We start from the raw sequence: 15,566 nt of genomic DNA, 5'->3' as shown, positions 1-15,566 counted from the left end.
CGTGGCGCGCTGTCAGCCTATTGATAACCTTGAGAAGCTTTACATGTATCTACCTTTGCACTACTGTATGTACTCGCGCTATGATCCCGTGCAACTTGTTTCAGATAAAGATATATATGATTCTTAGGCTTCAGCTTGACTAGTAAACATTCCCCGTAGCCTGTATCGTTTAAATATATTCATCCGGAGCACTTGTTCCTTTCCCTCTCGATTGCTGCAAGCTCCAGCCGCTCCCACATATCCATCCTTCTAGCGAGCAACTGTTGCGGTGTCTCTCCCGCTAGATTAGGCTGGTCCATCATACCTTCACCCCCCACCTCCAGCAAGTTAGCAACCACTTCAGCCAGCGCCTTTCTCTGTTCATCATGGGAAGCCTTCACAACTTCACCATTCATATGCTTGGGCAGAATTGATCCCATTGTCGTAACCTCATGCAAAGGAGTATTCCCCTTAGAATTGGTCAGAAAGACATCAGCGCCTCGACTAATAAAGATTCCAGTCTCCTGAATGTGACGCAAATTTCTGGCTATAAAGTGCAGTACTGTGTTTCCGTCCTTGTCTTGGTGGTTGATTTCGATACCAAGTGATAAGAACTCATTTAGAGGGCCATCGACAGGCCCACCAGCGAGGCAATGAAAGGCGAGTTTGTGTAGCATGGTTTGTTGATCAAGACCTATTTGAAGTGCGTCCGCGCCTTTTTTGAGTAAGAAACGCAGCAGGGAATCAAAGTGCTTACTTCCAACACAGCCGGCGTGAGCTGTTATTGCGTAATGTAAAGCATTCTGGCCGCAGTTGTCTTCGGCATTGATGTCGATATCACCGTTCACCAAGAGTAAATTGAGGGTATCGATGATCCGATTGTTGACTATATCGTCAGAAAGCCTGCATTCGCACGGACCGGGGCCTCTAGCTGCCCAGTGAAGTGGTAGACGTCCGTGACTGTCGCGACAGGAAATGGCTTTTTTGATATTATCTCCACAGTGATAGTAGTCAAACAGTACTTGGATTGCCGCTGAGTTCCAAAAATTGCTGCTGATGTGAAGTGCGGTGACACTTAACAAGTTTCCATGCCCAGTCGCAAAAATCCTTGAACGTTCGTTGTCGTACACCTCTTTAGCGTGTATATCGGCTCCTTGGTCAATGAGTCGTTTTATCAACGCGTAACCAGCTCGGGAACAAGCGAAACCGAGAACTGTACCAGAAGCCTGCAATGGCTTCCAACGTTCCTCATCCCTATAAGTGTTTCCGAAGAGCCAATTCTCCGTGGCAGAGGCCCGGGCCGCTTGAACAGAAGCACCGGCATCTAGGAGTAAGTGTATCAGCTCCTCGGCACGGATGATATGGTTGCTCCTCCAGTCGTCAAGCTCACTCGGCGAGGATTTTCTGCAATCGCTAAGGGGCAAAGAAGCCAGACATTCGACAGCTTCTAATAGCCCTTCATCAAGGTATGACTGGCTGAGTGGCAGAGTGTCCATCAAAAATCGTGACGTCTCTACCTGCAGTCCCCTACATGCCGCCCCCAATAAGGGAAACCTTCGCTAATGGAGTGGCAATTTTGTTGGGTCGGTGTTATAGTAATCCATCATAGCACGGAGGATGTCGGTGCGCCCTTTCGACGCCGTGATCCAGAGTGGATCATTGTAATGTTTGTCTTCAATATCTAGACGTGGAGAATAGACGTGAAGATATTCTTTTAGTCTTTGAAGATCGTTAAGTTCGATTATTGCGAAAAGAAGGCCACTACACACAGTTTCGTAGAGTCTGGCGCCGTCTGTGTCGTGGAGCGGGTTCTCTGGCTCCCTGAGGAACTCTTCATCTGGGCTGTGAAAATCACTATATAACATGATGCAGACGCAGAGATTGAGTAAAGCAAAGAGAAAGCAAGAAAAAGAAAAGAAGGGCAGGGAAGAGGAAAGGCCCATAAAGCCAGCGGGGTCCCAGATAGGAAGGATCCACTCGACAGACATTTTCCTGCCTATACGATGCCCTGGAGTATAGTGCTGTGTAGTGTGGACCATTGAGATCTCAGCCTGTGCAAAGGCAATTATAATTGATTATAGGTGTATGGATTCTCCTTATTCAATGGGTGGATATTGGAAATTAAACACCAGATACACTGGGCATTATCGGATTCTTATGCTATGTTCCCGAAGATATGGCTATTTTATGAACCGCAGACCAAGATTTTCAAGACAATGATGAGAAATAGTAGATAAGGAAACAATGTGCTCGCTCGAAAAGCTTTCATCCATGCAAATATGTCGCTCGAAAAAGGAAAAGAAAAACCCACAAAGAAAAGTTCAGATAACCTTGGATACATCCAAGTAACAGGCATTACTAACACATGTTTGAATAAACGGGTCTGAAACCGGAGGCTAATATTGCCTATTTAGAGAAGACCTGAAAGAACGGCTTCGGTAGCTAGAGAATCATGTTAGTGGATGGTTTGAAACAAAAAGAGAAGAACAACATACCAGAGTTGATATATGGCCGTTTGAGGTCCAAGTTGACACCGAATCGTCGCTCAAGCTCCTGTTTGATACTCTTCTTCGTAACGCTCATCAGGTCGGCTGTGCGCAGAATCTCCCGGATCTCAGTCAAGAGGGCATCATCGCTAGGCAGGTGGCTCATATCTTCCATGCTAATATCCGAGTCCATATGGCGACTGAGCATCTCAGATGGGGCGACGGAAAGACGCGAGCCCGAGTTGAGCAGCGGCAGATCCAGTTGGGAAGCAGGTCGAGAACCAGGGAAGCCATATTCGGAATGAGGCGCCACGAAGGGGTGGCCCCTTGTGCCGTAAGAAATACCCGAGATCTCGGAGTGGTCGTCGCGGGAAGTCTGGGCCTCCCACAATTCGACTTGATAATCTTCCCAGCGTTTCTTGGGAATGGAATCGGGATCGAATTTGCCTTCGTCGGAGATGACGACCTTGTTGCCACGTTCTCCTGTAATGATACGGGTGTTACCCCAACTGAAGTCGTCCATGTTCCAGAATGAGTATAGAGGCAGAGCAAGGGTGAAGACGGGGATGGCGAGCATGTAGATGAACATCCATCCGATCATCTCCCATTTGCGTCGGATGATGAAAATGAATGCTTGTAGACCGTAGATTACACCTAGCAGAACGAAAGACGTCCATGGAATCACTGAGGTGTCCGTCACCATCCAGACAATCAGATAAACGATGTAGGCGACGGTAACGGGTTGAATGACGGTACTCAGAAGATCAACAAAGACGATAAATCGCATACTGAAGCAGCAAAAACCACACAGTTGTGTCAATGGAATCAGCTCAATCAAGTTGTGGACAGTCGAGTTGATCCATCGGCGACGTTGAGATAAGAAGACAGCAAAGCTCTCTGGAGCTACAGTCCAAGCGTGGGAGCGGAAGATGTACTTCGTTTTGAATTTCGGGTGATGCTTCAAAAGCAATGTGGTCAGGTATCGATCCTCACCCAGATGAAGCAGATTTTTCATGTGAAGGGTGTCCACACGAATTTCCGAGTAATTGTCGACGACCTCTTTGCTGACGAATAGCGGTTTGCCGGATTCTGATGAGCGGACGCGGTACATGGTGAAACAACCGGGCAAGCAAGTAACTGACCCAAACAGACTCTCGAACGCCTTGGTCAGGTTATGAGAAATATAGTACTCGTAGACCTGAATCATGGTAATCATGGACGTTTTGGCATTGGACAGGGAGGTCTCTCCGCAAACACCGATGAGACGAGTATCAGCTAAGAAAGATGAGACAAAGCGGGTACCAGCATCAGGTGCGACGACCGTATCAGCATCGACTTGCAAGATAAACTCATAGAACGTTGGGTTAACTCCAATGATATTCCGGATATGGTGATGCATCTCGAGCTCCATGGGAGACATGGGCAAGTTGTAGTGAACTCGGTTTAGGAATCGCATGAGAATCATCTGGGAATCACGCTTACCCCGGTTACCGGGGCGAGAAACCTCAGAGGGTTTGCCGACCTTGACCACAACCAAGAAAGGAACAATGTGGCCCTGGACTTCATAGAGGCCAGAGTAGATCTTGCCCATGTTGTGCTGTCTCTGACCCTCACCCAGACTCTCAAAGCTGAGAGGCTCTGGATCCAGAGTCTCTGGGACACCCAAGATATCCAAAACAATTCGAGGAGTAGGCTTGTCGTTGCCTTGACCGATAATCATGCCGTCACAGATGACGAGCAGCAATTTACGCTTATCATCGTACCGCATCCGGGCCATGGAATCGATGGCACGACGTAGAGAATCCTCGTCTTCGGTGTACGCCGGCACTTGGCAGATAATGAATTTATCCAAGTTCTCAGGCAGATTCTTCTTTCCAAACTGCAACGCAGCAAGGAACTTGAAGACAATGACCGAGCAAATCAAGATTGAGATGGCCAAGATGAAGTAACGCGCAAATTGACACTTTGGTGAGTTTCGAGTGTCGAGATGCCCGACAAAGAACAGGTTGTCCATACACAATTGCATCCGATCTCGCATTTCAGTGGTGAAGGGAAGGTCATGCCAGTACTTCGAAACATCTGAACCCGATTTTTCCTGAACCAGACTAGTGATCAAAGGACTCATGTAGTCAGTGTTGATATCGCTGGTGGATTTGTTCTTCCCCTCTGGAAAGCGAGGAACTCGAGGACCTGCCATATAGTAGGTCATGTCGTAGATTTTACCATCGATGCTGACAATCTGCTTGTCGTCGTTGTCCGCGAGATCCTTGATATATGCAGCAGTGTAGCCGACATAGCCTTTTTTGTAGCTTGCTCTCAGCATGATCATCTGTTCATAATACCAATCTGGACGATAGTCACCAGTAACCCAATACCGGAAGTCGTGGTACTTGGAGTTGACATCTGTGCCAGTAGCTGTGGATGTGGAGCTAGAGCTGTTCAGATTTGATCGATAGTCCAATGGCACGCTAGGGTCCACACTGCCGTCCACACCCTGACATAAGGCCGAAACCTGGATGGGGAAAAGATCACTTGCGTCGGTGCCGGCATAAGTCTTGAGTGACTTCTGCGGAACGATGCTAGGATAATGGGAGGGCATGAACTCGCCAAGGCCGAATACAACACCAGAGATGGCAACGAAAGAGGTTGCACCTTTTTTACCATTATGGGATGAGAGTTCACCCTTGGAATAGACGTGTTGTGTCGGACAAACCAATCCAGGGAAGCCAACAATCATGAAGATAGCACAACCACAAGAAAACCAAATGATCATGTTGATAGCCAATTTTTCACGCCAAGCCGTGCGCACTTCTTTCCGCTTCATACGTCCCACCAACCTGATGACGAAGTCGGGGATGAAGAAGGTGAGCATATAGACGAGGAACATCCAGCGTTTGCGAGAGCCTGACACGGGGATGTCGTCTATCTCCTCCATAGTCTTCTCGTTGCCCTTCTGCAGCATCTGCTCTCGGGTTTCAAGGTTTCGAAACATGTCGCCAGAGTTGAAGGCGGAGCCTCCAGCATCGGAACGACCATCTAATTCGCGGCTTCCAAAGTACCCTTGCTTCGCTTCGTCTCCATATATATAGGCACCTGGAGACTGATCGTTTGGATTGAGGAGGCGAACCTTGGAATCTGGGTTCCCTCCAGCGGCATTGAATGTGCCGTCGCCTGAATCGGCGCCTGCATTGTTGTGCGAAGGAACGACACGTTCCCCGACTTTGGCAAGGTCTGCCCAGCATCGCTCGCTCAAGAAGACACCAGTGCTCCCTACGCGTGCTTCATTGCCAGGCCATCGCCGTTCATCCAAGACGACTTCCGACTTTTCTTTGTCGCTCCCGACAACAACATTGCCGATTTCGGCCAATCCCAAGAACTCGGCAAATGGAAGGAAAACGCTGAAGTCGGAATTTCTCAACCGCTGGCTGATCTCTGCGATACCAAAGGTTTGGACTTGCATCCGTACACATTTGCTGTCAAATTGGTTCGCAATGCGGCGATCGTTAGGTTTGAGGCAGATCACAAAGTAGGGATTAAGGTTCGGTGAACTCAAAGACTTGTTGATAATCTCCAGCCCTGAGAGGAACTGGCCGGCCGCTCCTTGAGCAGGGTTACCATTGAGCCCGCCCTTTCGGCTGGCCGCACCGCGCTTGGAACTCGTTTCTTGGCTATCGTTATCCTCAACGTCTTCATTGTCGGCGCCAAAGACATTCTCGGAAGCCGCAAGACGTGCCTGCTGATTGATCTTACGCCTAGCCATACTAGGCATCCGGAGGGGCTTGGAAGATACTTGAGCTTGCATAATGGTTGTCCTCTCCCGGGGGTGGGGGACAGTCTGCAACGCTTCTTGTCCAAACAGCTCGCGAACAAAGTCACTCCGAGTAGACTGCATCAGATTCATCAGGTCTCCCGAAACCACTTCGCCGTTCTCCTCAAGCAGGCCAACGGTCGAGTAGTCCACCTCACCTGCGAAATGCTTGACGGTGAACGCACTCCGGGCTTGCGACATATAGCCAGCTGAGGTGGAATCGTTCACGGAAATTGCCGGGTTCTTGTTCTCGAACCGCCTGCGAACGCTTTCGAGGAATTGGCCGTCCGAACGGCCGCGACGTGTCTGGTCATCGAGAATGCTCAGCAATCCATTGCCATGCTTCAAAAGTCCGCGCACAGTATCGGTATTGTCGAAGTAGCTTGTCGCAGCGACCGAAATCTCTTCGCGATCCAATACATCGGCTTTTCTGTCAAAGAAGGACTGCAGGCAGTAGTTGTACAAAGACTCCGTTGCCGCATTGCTAAGAAGTTGATCCAAGGTGGAGCCGGAAGCTGGAGACTGAGCAAAGCCGGGGAAATCGACGATCGAAATGGTGTTGGCCACACTGTCCTCGGCAGCACAGATCTTCTGGTTCACGGTCTCAATAACGTATGTGACCAAGAGCGAGTAGATGGTGCGGGCAAGGGCATCGGCATTCTGTCGAGCACCCTTGGGATCCAGCATAACTGTCACACGCTCACGGTGAATGGTCTTGGTCTTGTAACCCAGACTATTCTCCAATGCCTCGACACTGAGACCCAAGAATGCCGCCACATTACCAAGCACATCCTTATTCTTGACTAGGGTCACGGTCTCACCACCCTCGTGTGAGTAGCCACCGCTTTCTTCAGCGTATGTGGTAGTCGATTGACCGGAAACGAACTCTAGCTGTCCAATGTGAAGAATACTAGCCAAAATCTGGCAAATCTCGGCAATCTCACCACGCGAGAACTCGAGTTTGCGTAGAGCGGTTTTAAAGTGCTGGAAACCCTCGGTGTCATTGACACCAACCTTCAGCTGCGTTGGATGACCCAGATACCGCCATCGCTTGTGGCTCACTGCACCTGCTCCGGTGCTAATGTGAATGGGATTGTCAAATCCCAGATGAGACTTTTCAGCGGCGCTGGTACCCGCTAGAAGATAGTAGAGTGCGTGGAAACTGCGTTCGCCTGTGGGCACGGAGGAGATACGGCTCCGCTCCAATCGGTAGTCGATGATCTTACCACCAATCAAGGTCGGGTTGACCGAAGATGAGCCATCGTACTGCAATTCAAGGAAGAGACCAGCCTTGGAAGCTGTCGGGGTTGTCACGGATTTGGTCGTTGTCAGTGTGTCAAAAACAAAGGCTGCATAAGAGAGTTTGGAAGAAAGTGGAGTTGACGAAAATGACAGGAATGACGATAGCAGGTGTGAGCGAAGCGTGGTTTTTCCTGAGCCGCTCTCGCCTCTGATTCACGCGTTAGACGATATTTTTGGAAAGGGTCTTTGCGTACGAAATAACTTACAAGAATACCACTGCTTGGTTTTCTCCGCGGGCACCCAAACGAGTGAAGGCCCGGCGGGCTAAGTCCTCAGCTTCCCCAGCCGCGCTTCCTTCCTTCGCGCCATCCGGACCCTTGGTAGCCGAGGAATATGTGTTGAGAGCAATCAATGCCTGAGAGGAGAGGTGGGCAGTCGGTAAACCAACATGGAATCTGGTCGGAGAATTAGTAGGCGTGGTATTCGACTCCGGAGAGCTACATACCGACTGGCCAGGTGGGCTGTGAGATGGGTATCGGACTGGAGATGTGCGGGGAGCGAGGGGAGGGAGGATTGGGCGTGCGCCGGGGCACTGCTCAAGTTGCCCGCCATCTTGTGGTGTTACGATGCCTCCTCACGGTGGCTGAGAAAAAACGAGTGTATGTCCGATCGATCAGGGATCCGGAGATCCAGCTTGAATGGCTTCGACACGTCTCGGAATGAACGTGGAGTGCGGAATGTCAGGTGGAATGAATAGACCCCTAGCGAGTGAAGGTCGTACACATTAGATTTCTGAGGGGGAAGAGTGGTGTCTTGGACACCTGGAAGATGCAAAAGGACAAAACGGCGCAATCACAAGAAAAAGGCAGGGAACGATTTCAAACAGATAAGCGGAAGAGTTATCTGGGGAGTTGTGTATGTATTGTTACCGGTTACACGCTAAGAATAGAGCTATGTGATCGGGGAAATCCACATTCACTCTCCACAGTACCGGAGTGAGACAGTGCCGTCCAACAGGAAATCATACCTACATTGGAGTTGACTATGTTTTACTTACAGTTGGTACGGTAGTCGCATATTGAAAATTAGATTACTACATAATGCTCATAGGCCGGGTTGCCTTGTTTTGTTTTCGATACCGCTAAAGAATAAATAGATTTTGGGCCGAGTTATAGTACAGTAGCAAGTAAATAATCGGGCCCACCCGGCATTACATAACCCCAGGGTCTGGTCCACACGGATCTCCTGATTGATCATTTTCTCTGTTATTGTGCAGGGTCTTTTCAGGGATTTCTCAGGGATTTTTCAGGGACCGGGAACTCTCTTTTTTAATTTTCTCTTTTGCTGCACCTCCTTGCTCCCACAATATCAAAATCTCAAATCTCATGTATCAATCTATATTTAAATTACTCTAACCAAGACAGAAATGAGAGCGATCGCAAAAAAAAACCGCACTGGCCTGAAAAAACCTCCACTCTGCACAAATCCAAGGATTCTGAGTGGACTAAGTGAAACTAGGGGGGTTCGTGGCGGAACGGTAAGCGTATCAATGGAATCCGTGGGTGGCAAGTTCCCCTTTGTGAGACATCCCAAATATAGCCGTCAAGTATTTGTGTACTCGTTCTGTAATGGGCTTATTCCGCCGTGCTCTAGAGTCTGTGGAGGCAAGACATTGCTCGGCTACAGTGCATATGTAACGTCAATCCTGATTGGCTGAAGGACACAGCCCTCGGCCACCTGACACATTGAGATTATTTGTGTTCCCCTATTCCATACACACCATTAATTTCAGCATTGAGGACCAAAATTTCTGTAGAAAATAGATGTTTTATATCTATACTGCTGGATATTCAATTCGACATGGTTTTCCTGAAAAACAAACCTAATTACCCATATGTACCCATTCCTTTGACCTGCATCGCCCCCTCACAAAAAGCTTCTAAGCTCCGGGACGATCTAGCTCGGGATCGGCGGTATTATCAACATCTGTAAAACCTGTAACCGGGCCACCCTAGTGGTAATTTTGACCTGTATCTACTCCGTACACAACAATACCCTCTTCTCCCCACGCCCATCGCTTTCCTTATCGTTGGTCTTTTTTTCCTTTGCTTTGCTTACTTCACTTTTCTGCTTGTTGTTTCCTGAACCTCCCCGAACTCCAATATCTTCCCCTAGGAGTCCCTATCTCCAGTCACTCGCTCATCCTTCCGGAGTATACACCCAGAAGCTCCCACTTTTGTTGACGTGACAACTCAATCTGTGTACCCACCTGCCTCAGAACACGCGATTTCTCACGCTAGACCCCCCGATCTTCATCTGATGCCGTTCTGAGATTCTCAATCCTCCATTCACCTGGGACACTGATCCAGCGTTCGCCATGTCGAATCGCTACTCCGTTTTCTCTACCCAGTCCGCCGGGTTCTCGGCTGGGCCTCGGCCAGTCTCTCAGCATGCTTCACAGGTCTCAACTACCACCTTACTCAATGCTCTTCACTCGTTCTATACCGCCGGTCAGCCATATCAGCTCGATGCGAGTACTAGCTTAGTTGTCAATACTTGGGTGACAGCGGCAACTATTTTACCAGATGGTCGTAGCGGCGCGACAATTGACCGCGACTTGGCCATTCGAGCTTGGGAACATGCCCGGAGACGAGCTGAGGATGGGTGTATCCTTCTTTGGTAAGCAATTCTGCCCAAGTCTCCTGTAATTTAATGGCTAATTGGGAACAGCTCTCTCCACCAATCTACACCATCGTTGTTAGAACCCTTTCTGACAGCGCTGCCGCTTTCTACCCCGGAAGTTGGGTATACAGCGCTGGCCGCCTTACGACCTTTCCTCGCGGCAGCAACCTCATTCAACCCATCTTATTCACTCCACTCAGCACTGTCGGTATCCTATACATTGACCCTGGGGGGTACAGTGGTCGGGCTATCTTTGGCTCTGTCAACATCCGGTATCAATGTGAGCAAGGGTCTTCTGGAAGTACCAGCAGAGGCCGGCTATCGTGCCTTTGATGTGTGTTACTATCTTCTGACTTCCGCGTCTACTCCTGCGGAGCGGGAGTTCTTGGACCTCAAAGAGCCTGCATCGTATGCTCTGCTGAATCGATCTGGTACCTACACACCTCCATCGTATCTGCCAACCGCAGATGACACCGCGGCGGCAGAGGATCTTCGTTCCAATCTGAAAGCCATTGGTATCAAGGGTGCCACCCAGAGGCATCTGTTGTCTGTTCTTGCTGGTTTGCTCAAACTCGGAAATGCTGCAGGACTTATGGTGGACCAGGAAGACCTGGAGGAGACCTGCGAGGATGTGGGTGGTTTGCTGGGAATTGACCCTGAGGTCCTTCTGCACAAATGCTCTACCGACGAGCGTGAGATCTTGATTGCGGGTATCTACGAAGCCCTTGTGGACTGGATCATTGCGAAAGCGAATGACGCCATCTCGGTTAATATCCAGAACATCCTGGAGAATGACTCTAGCGTCGGTGGTCCTAGCGCCGCCCAGCTGGCGAACGAGGATACGGTCAGCCTGACTGTAATTGATGTGCCACGCCCAGCCCTCGGAAAGGCCATCTCTATGAGAGGCGTTTTTGATGACGACCTGGGTATTAACGCTGAAATGAAAGACGACGGCATTACCATCCCTCCTACCGGCCAATCCGTGATGACTGAAATGAGCTCTGCTGTGTCTCAAGTGGAGGCAGATCTCGGCATCGCAGGAAGTGCTGCGCGTGAACGTGAGCATGAACTTGACAGACGACAAGGTGTTCTGGAGAAAGTTGGAGTCGAATTCGAGACAGATTCATTCCTGCGGAAATTGCTGTTCCCGGTCGATGGCGAAGGTATTTCCTTGGGCAAACGGGGCCGCTTCGATCTTGCAACGACTCTTTTGAGCAGCCGTGCTTGGTACCATCTCTCCATCCACCCCACCGATGACCTACCCGAGCAGCTGAACGGCTCAAACCCCGCCTGGTCAGCCGGTACAGTGTCTCGACAGCTACGTGATTGGCGACTTCCTGAGTGGGCAAACCGTCGCCTAAAGCAGCTAGACTTCACCGCAGACTTTGACGTTGAAGAGTTTGTCGATCGGTATGCCCGCCTGGGATGCGCTGAAGGCCAGGACGGCGTTGAAAGTTGGATTCTCGAGAGAGGATGGAGCAACGGTGATGCAGTCGTGGGACATCAACGCATTTGGATGCGAGAGGGGGCATGGCGGGAAGCCGAAACCATGCTCGATCTCAAGCCAGACGAGAGTCCCATGAACCCCTTTGGATATGGTGCTGCGTTGTACGAACCAGGCATTACTCCCGATGGAAATCCTGTTGGCGAATCGTCTAACCTCCTTGGGGGTCAGCATGATTATATCTTGAACCAGTCTGCCATGATTCCCCCAAGTGTGATGGGAGGCGCGAAGTCGATTGCCCCGACCTATGCTGCTGGTGGCGGTGACTATGGTCTCGGTCATAAGGGAGACGATAACAAGGGAGATGTTGCGTACTACGATGACTATGGTCGTTACATCGGTGACCTCGACGCTGAATTTGGAGATCCCAAACACATTGAGAAAAAGAAAATTCCTTTCAGTCGTCGAATCTGGGCAGGTTTTGTTTGGGCAATGACATTCTGGATCCCTTCCTTCGTTCTCCGATATGTTGGGCGCATGAAGCGCCCAGATGTTCGGATGGCATGGAGAGAAAAGGTTGTTCTGGTTTTCCTTATTCTACTTTTCAACGGCATTGTTTGTTTCTACATCATTGCTTTTGGTGATCTTCTTTGTCCCAATAAGGGCAAAGTGTGGAACACCAAGGAAGTCAGCTGGCATACTGGAGATGACAATTTCTTTGTTAGCATCCATGGTCGAGTCTACGATATCAGCAAGTTCTGGCGTAAGCAGCATAGTGACACTGACACTGAGACGACCTCGACGAATATGAAGGTTTTCGCAGGCTTGAATTTGGATGCTTATTTCCCTCCGCCGCTCACCCAATTCTGTGATCCCTTCGTGACAAGCACGTCAATTGCGCTGCAGAATAACGACACCAGCGCACTTCTGTACACAGATGCCGATCACGACTGTGGCCCTACCAATTACCCATCAAACACCACTAAACTCCACAAGATCACCTGGTATGAGGACGTCTTTTTGCCAAAGATCGCCGATTATTACAAGGGTGAGCTGGTCTGGACCAAGTCGACTATCGAGAAGCAAGCCAACGATTATTCACGGTATTGGGTAATTGTAAATCAAAAGGTTTACGACTTGACGAATTATTTCTACACACTCGATTTGTATTCTACGGACACCTCTTATGAATTCTTGCCTTCTGCCGTTACGACGCTATTCAAAAACAATGCCGGAACCGATGTGACAGACAAATGGGGGACGAGCAAAGAGTGGCAGGAAGCTACCAGGTGCCTCGATTATGTCTTCTATGAAGGCAAGGTGGACTTCCGAGAAGATGCTCGATGCACTGTGAACAATTGGATTCTTCTTTCCTTCACCATTCTCATTTGTGCCGTGGTGCTCGTCAAGTTCTTGGCTGCCCTGCAGCTGGGTTCCAAGCGAAAACCGGCACCTCAAGACAAGTTTGTGATTTGCTTGGTGCCCGCCTACACCGAAGGTGAAGACGCCTTGCGAAAGGGTCTGGATTCCCTGACGGCCTTGCAGTATGACAACAAGAGGAAGCTCATATTCGTGATCTGTGATGGTATGATTGTTGGTGGCGGTAACGACCGACCGACGCCCAAGATTGTTCTGGATATCCTTGGCGTGGACCCAAAACTGGATCCCCCCGCTCTACCGTTCAGATCCGTCGGACAAGGTAGTGAACAGCTGAACTATGCGAAGGTTTACTCCGGTCTGTACGAGTTCGAAGGCAATGTCGTCCCCTACATTGTGGTGGTGAAGGTTGGCAAGGAGTCCGAGCAGACGAAGACCAAGCCTGGTAACCGTGGAAAACGGGATTCACAGGTCCTGTTGATGCACTTCTTGAACCGTGTGCATCATCGCGCTCCGATGTCTCCCATGGAACTGGAAATTTTCCACCAGATCAATAATATCATTGGTGTGGACCCCGAACTCTACGAGTACTGCTTCATGGTCGACGCAGATACCAGTGTCAAGGAAGATTCATTGAATCGCTTGGTGGCCGCTTGCGCAGCAGATGCTAAAATTGCCGGTATCTGTGGTGAGACTAGCTTGCAGAACGAAGAGCGAAGTTGGTGGACGATGATTCAGGTCTACGAATACTACATCTCGCATCACTTGTCGAAGTCATTCGAATCGTTGTTTGGCAGTGTGACCTGTCTTCCTGGATGGTAAGTTGTGTTCCAACAGAGGTTCAAAAGCCCAACTAACCGGCGTGTAGTTTCACTATGTATCGCCTTCGTACCGCAGACAAGGGTCGTCCTCTGATTATCTCCGACAAAGTGATCAAGGAATACGCTGACATCGATATTGATACACTTCATAAGAAGAACCTGCTGTCCCTGGGTGAGGATCGTTTCTTGACAACTCTGATGACCAAACACTTCCCGACAATGAGTTACAAGTTCCTTCCCGGCGCCTACGCTAGTACAGCTGCCCCAGAGACATGGGGTGTTCTTGTCTCGCAGAGACGTCGTTGGATCAATTCCACCATCCACAACCTGGTGGAACTTGCTGCTCTCGAGGACCTCTGCGGCTTCTGCTGTTTCAGTATGCGTTTCGTCGTCCTAGTGGATCTTCTGGGAACAATCATTCTCCCTGCAACATGTGTCTACCTCGTGTACCTGGTATATCGCGTCGCCAGTGGCACTGGTCCGTTCCCATTGATCTCGATTATCATGTTAGCTGGTATCTACGGCCTTCAAGCCATCATCTTTATCATCAAACGCCAATGGCAACACATCGGATGGATGATCATCTATCTTTTGGCATTCCCGATCTTCAGTTTCGTGCTGCCCCTTTACTCATTCTGGAAACAGGATGATTTCACCTGGGGTAGCACCCGTGTGGTCATTGGTGAGAAGGGTGATAACCGTGTCATCGCTGTGGAAGACGAAGCGTTTGACCCTCGCAGCATTCCCCTGCAACGGTGGGATGACTATGCCTTGGCCAACAACCTGCCTGGCCGACGTGCAGAGCTTGGCTCCGAGAAGGTCTACGCTACTGGCCAATATGTGGATGACATGGAGATGGATGAAATGCACTCACAGTACTCATCCGTGAAGCCTGCCTCCACTATCCTCACTGGTTTCCCGGGCCATGGCCGCGCCACTGGTCCGTACATGCCACCTCAGTCGCCGGCCCCATATGTCGGTAGCAACGTAGCTGGTAACCGGAACTCACATATGTCCAATTTATCCCGCTACACCGATTACCCCCAGCTGGGCGGCCATCCCGCAGCTACATCTCGTCACATGTCTATGGGCAACATGAGTGGCTACCTGGAAAGCCCAAACAACGCCAGTCGCCACAGCGTTGCCTTCATGCAGAGCAATGACAACCTGGCACGGTCACGTAGCCCCATGGGCCAATACCCCCCACGTCCAGCCAGCACCGCCTTTGATTTCCGTAGCAGCGGTACTGGACCCGACGAGGCCTCCATCACCGAAGCTATCCGCGGATGTCTCGCAGAGGTGGATCTCGACACAGTCACTAAGAAGCAGGGTAAGCTCAAACTCTCTCCATGACGCAAGCTGCAAGAAGCTAACATTTCTTAGTCCGTGTTCTTGTTGAACAGCGCCTTCAAACCACGCTCTCGGGCGAGAAGCGTGTATTCTTGGATCAGCAGATTGACAACGAACTCGCCAATATGTGATTCTATCTCGCCCCTTCTGCGCACATCTTTTAATTTTTGTAATATGCATCTATTCAGCGCAATTGTCTTTACTGTCTAAGAATTTTCTCGGCATATATGGCGTTATTGGGATGGGGTTGTCCCCTATTACATTACAAGAACAGCATTCAGCGAATTGATATGACAGGCCAAGCGAGCCTGCTTAATGAAAACTATGGAATTGCTATCCCATAATCTCCATCACATCACTTAACCCCTTAATCTAAT

The 15,566-nt window shown here is 49.9% G+C and overlaps 3 protein-coding genes across 3 annotated transcripts; 1 reads left to right on the top strand and 2 right to left on the bottom strand.

Annotated features, from left to right (window-relative positions):
• Positions 1–179: 179 nt before the first annotated feature.
• Positions 180–1,475, bottom strand: N7503_008422 (uncharacterized protein; the record flags this gene model as incomplete). The annotated part of the gene is made up of 1 exon (XM_057067969.1): positions 180–1,475. One exon carries the CDS (start codon positions 1,473–1,475, stop codon positions 180–182), a length of 1,296 nt encoding a protein of 431 aa, XP_056918824.1.
• Positions 1,476–2,389: 914 nt separating this feature from the next.
• Positions 2,390–8,127, bottom strand: chsE (chitin synthase class Va; the record flags this gene model as incomplete). Its single annotated transcript, XM_057067968.1, has 4 exons — positions 2,390–2,421; positions 2,475–7,723; positions 7,782–7,970; positions 8,021–8,127. The coding sequence occupies 4 exons, from the start codon at positions 8,125–8,127 to the stop codon at positions 2,390–2,392; spliced, it is 5,577 nt and encodes a 1,858-aa protein (XP_056918823.1).
• A 1,738-nt stretch (positions 8,128–9,865) lies between these two features.
• On the top strand, positions 9,866–15,553 carry csmB (putative chitin synthase). Its single transcript, XM_057067967.1, has 4 exons — positions 9,866–10,194; positions 10,246–13,836; positions 13,887–15,169; positions 15,223–15,553. Exons 1-4 carry the CDS (start codon positions 9,893–9,895, stop codon positions 15,318–15,320), a joined length of 5,274 nt encoding a protein of 1,757 aa, XP_056918822.1. The 5' UTR covers positions 9,866–9,892; the 3' UTR covers positions 15,321–15,553.
• The last annotated feature ends 13 nt before the right edge of the window (positions 15,554–15,566 follow it).

Source organism: Penicillium pulvis (genome assembly GCF_028828015.1).
Source record: "Penicillium pulvis strain IBT 33274 chromosome Unknown contig_7_segment1_segment0, whole genome shotgun sequence".
In the NCBI taxonomy this organism is placed as follows: Eukaryota; Fungi; Ascomycota; class Eurotiomycetes; order Eurotiales; family Aspergillaceae; genus Penicillium; species Penicillium pulvis.
The sequence above is the reverse complement of the archived record's forward strand: the minus strand, read 5'-3'. Positions and strand labels throughout refer to the sequence as shown.